At 56.6% G+C, this 3,413-nt stretch overlaps 1 protein-coding gene across 1 annotated transcript in view; it reads left to right on the top strand.

Annotated features, from left to right (window-relative positions):
• UNC13D (unc-13 homolog D (C. elegans)) overlaps window positions 1-3,413 on the top strand; it is a 22,421-nt gene that overhangs the window by 16,347 nt on the left and 2,661 nt on the right. The window contains exons 27-32 of the mRNA XM_011965630.1: window positions 1,611-1,716; window positions 1,790-1,861; window positions 2,309-2,392; window positions 2,488-2,608; window positions 2,820-2,943; window positions 3,032-3,087. Coding sequence (XP_011821020.1) covers window positions 1,611-1,716; window positions 1,790-1,861; window positions 2,309-2,392; window positions 2,488-2,608; window positions 2,820-2,943; window positions 3,032-3,087 — 563 coding nt within the window. The remainder of the gene's footprint in view (window positions 1-1,610; window positions 1,717-1,789; window positions 1,862-2,308; window positions 2,393-2,487; window positions 2,609-2,819; window positions 2,944-3,031; window positions 3,088-3,413) is intronic.

Raw genomic sequence — 3,413 nt, 5'->3', positions numbered from 1 at the left:
AGCCTGGGTGACAGAGTGAGACCCTATCTGAAAAAAACTTTGGAAAGAACAGTGCCGGGTACATAATGGGCACTTAAATGTGTTGCACAAATTAATTAACTACTTTTTTGGCAGGGGGACAGAGTCTCTCGTTCCTGACCTCAGGTGATCACCCCACCTTGGGCTTCCCAAAGTGCTGGGATTATAGGCGTGAGCCACTGCGCCTGGCCATGCTTTTTTTTTTTTTTTTGAGATGGAGTTTCATTCTTGCTGCCCAGACTAGAGTGCAACGGCATGCATGATCTGGGCTCACCGCAACCTGCACCTCCCAGTTCAAGTGATTCTCCTGCCTCAGCCTCCTGAGTAGCTGGGACTACAGGCATGCGCCACCATGCCAGGCTAATTTTGTATTTTTAGTAGAGATGGGGTTTCTCCATGTTGGTCAGGCTGGTCTCCAACTCCCGACCTCAGTGATCCGCCCGCCTCAGCCTCCCAAAGTGCTTGGATTACAGGCATGAGCCACTGTGCCCAGCCAATTTTTTTTTTGTTTTTTTGTTTGTTTGTTTGTTTTGTTTTTTTGAGATGGAGTCTCACTCTGTTGCCCAGGCTGGATGCAGTGGCGTGATCTCAGCTCGCTGCAAGCTCCACCTCCTGGGTTCACGCCATTCTCCTGCCTCAGCCTCCCCAGTAGCTGGGACTACAGGCACATGCTGCCACGCCCAGCTAATTTTTGTATTTTTAGTAGAGACAGGGTTTCACCATGTTAGCCAGGTTGATCTCGATCTCCTCACCTTGTGATCCGCCTGCCTCAGCCTCCCAAAGTGCTGGGATTATAGGCATGAGCCACTGCGCCCGGCCTGCTTTTTTTTTTTTGAGACAGCATCTCATTCTTGTGACTCAGGCTGGAGTGCAGTGGCGTGATCACGGCTCACTGCAGCCTCATCTTCGTGGGCTCAAGCGATCCCTCCCACCTCAGCCTGCTGAGTAGCTGGGGCTACAGGTGCATGCCATTATGCCTGGCTAATGTTTTTATTTTTATTTTTTGAGCTGGAGTCTTGCTCTGTTGCCAGGCCGGAGTGCAGTGGTGCAATCTTGGCTCACTACAACCTCCGCCTCCCGGGTTCAAGCGATTCTCCTGCCTCAGCCTCCCAAGTAGCTGGGACTACAGGCACGCGCCACCACGCTCAGCTAATTTTTGTATTTTTAGTAGAGACGGGGTTTCACTATGTTGGCCAGCATGGTTTCAATCTCTTGATCTCCTGATCTATCTGCCTCGACCTCCCAAAGTGCTGGGATTACAGGCATGAGCTACCGCGCCTGGCCTGCTACTGTCTTAAATCAAGTTCTGTCACTGGGGGCCTGGCCTCCTCCCTGTCTCCAGCCTTGTTTGTGGGTTCCATTAGCCTGCTGTGGAGGGTTCTTCACTGAGGTTGAGAGGTGTGTTGGATAGGACTGACCCCACCTGCCCCTTGCTGGTCCTGTACCCGCCCTCTCCCCAGCCTCACCTGGGGTGGGAGGAGCTGGGGTGTGGCTGGGTCCCTGAGGCCTCCCCTTTCTCAAGAGTGTCTTTGCTTCCTCCTCCACCACTGCCCTGCTGTGCTGTGTCCACATCCCTCTGGCCCCCACCCCAGCCTCCTGACCCTGCTCTGGACCCACACGCTCACAGTGCTGGTAGAGGCGGCCGCCTCCCAACGCAGCTCGTCCCTGGCTTCCAACAGGCTGAAGATTGCCCTGCAGGTAACAGAACCGGTCACAGCAATGATAACCCTGGTGGGAGGGTGCCTGGGGTCAACTCTGATATCTCCCTCAGAACTTGGAGATCTGCTTCCACGCTGAGGGCTGTGGCCTGCCGCCCGAGGCTCTGCACACTGCCACCTTCCAGGTAGGGGCTTTGGGTGAGCTTCCCCGCAGGAGGTCCGGGGAGCCTGCCTTTTGGCACTCACCTATGTCCAGGGCCCGCTACATAATTTATGGGGCCCAGTATAAAATGAAAAGCTGGGCCCCTTATTCAAAAGTTATTCAAAAGTTATTCAAATTTTAAAACGGTGACAACAGAACCTGAAACCAAGCCTGGGTCCTCCTAAGCACAGGGCCCTGTGTGCCTGCACGGGGGCGGTGGGGTCAAGGAAGCACACCCGTGAAGCCAGCCCTGTCTGTGCCTCTCCTGCTGTCTGCCTGGCCTGAGGGTGGCTCCTGCCTGTGGCCCCATGACCCAATACTTTCCATTTCAAATGGGCATCTTACTCTTGACCGCCAGCTCCTGGAGGGCGGGCCCTGGCTGTGGTTGGGCGTGCGGTCCATTTGGATTCTCAGCTGTATGTGTTCCCAGGCTCTGCAGAGGGACCTGGAGCTGCAGGCGGCCTCCAGCCGGGAGCTCATCCGGAAGTACTTCTGCAGCCGCATCCAGCAGCAGGTGAGGTCCCTCCCTTGTGCTGTGCCCTCTGCAGCCTCTGGAGCACCTCGCTTCCACTGTGTCCCTGCTGACCCTGCCCCTGCTCCCCACCCCAGGCAGACACCACCTCTGAGGAGCTGGGGGCTGTGACAGTCAAGGCCTGCTACCGCGCCTCTGAGCAGAAGCTGCGTGTGGAGCTGCTCAGCGCCTCCAGCCTGCTTCCCCTGGACTCCAACGGTGAGTGGAGGCTGCCCTTTGGCCACTCCCTGTGGTCCCGTCCTGGCCCTCTTGTCTCAGCCACCCTTGGGGCTCTGCTCACCCTGCAGGAGCTCTGGGTGCATTTCCTCCAGTTACCAGGAGGGGTCAGTGCTGCTGAGCAGAGCATAGCTGTAGGGGTGGGGTACCTGTGAGACCCTCAACTAATGCACACGCCCCCGCCACTTGCCAGGCTCCAGCGACCCCTTTGTCCAGCTGACCTTGGAGCCCAGGCATGAGTTCCCTGAGCTGGCTGCCCGGGAGACCCAGAAGCACAAGAAGGACCTTCACCCACTGTTTGATGAGACCTTTGAATTGTGAGTGGGTCCCGTTCTTCTCCCAGTCCCCTGCCTCATTTCCCCCAGGTAGGCTCCCTCAGGCCTGCTCCTCCTGGCTGGGCCCAAGGGGCTCCCCTGAGATGGCCACATTTGGGCCCAAGGGATGGGGCACCTGGGACAAGAGTGCAGCTGGACGTGGTGGCTCACACTTGTAATGCCAGCACTTTGGGAGGCCGGGGCAGGCAGATCACTTGAGGTCAGAAGTTCAAGACCAGCCTGGCCAACATGGTGAAACCCCATCTCTACTAAAAATACAAAATTAGCCAGGTGTGATGGTGGGCACCTGTAATCTGAGCTACTCAGGAAGCTGAGACAGGAGAATTGCTTAACCCAGGAGGCAGAGGCTGCTGAGATGGTACCACTGCACTCCAGCCTGGGCAACAGAGTGAGACTCTATCTCCAGAAAAAAAAAGAGGGCCAGGTATGGTGGCTCACGCCTATAATCCCAG

The sequence above is a fragment of the Mandrillus leucophaeus genome, unplaced genomic scaffold (genome assembly GCF_000951045.1).
Source record: "Mandrillus leucophaeus isolate KB7577 unplaced genomic scaffold, Mleu.le_1.0 Scaffold1, whole genome shotgun sequence".
NCBI classification, from domain to species: domain Eukaryota; kingdom Metazoa; phylum Chordata; class Mammalia; order Primates; family Cercopithecidae; genus Mandrillus; species Mandrillus leucophaeus.
The sequence above is the reverse complement of the archived record's forward strand: the minus strand, read 5'-3'. Positions and strand labels throughout refer to the sequence as shown.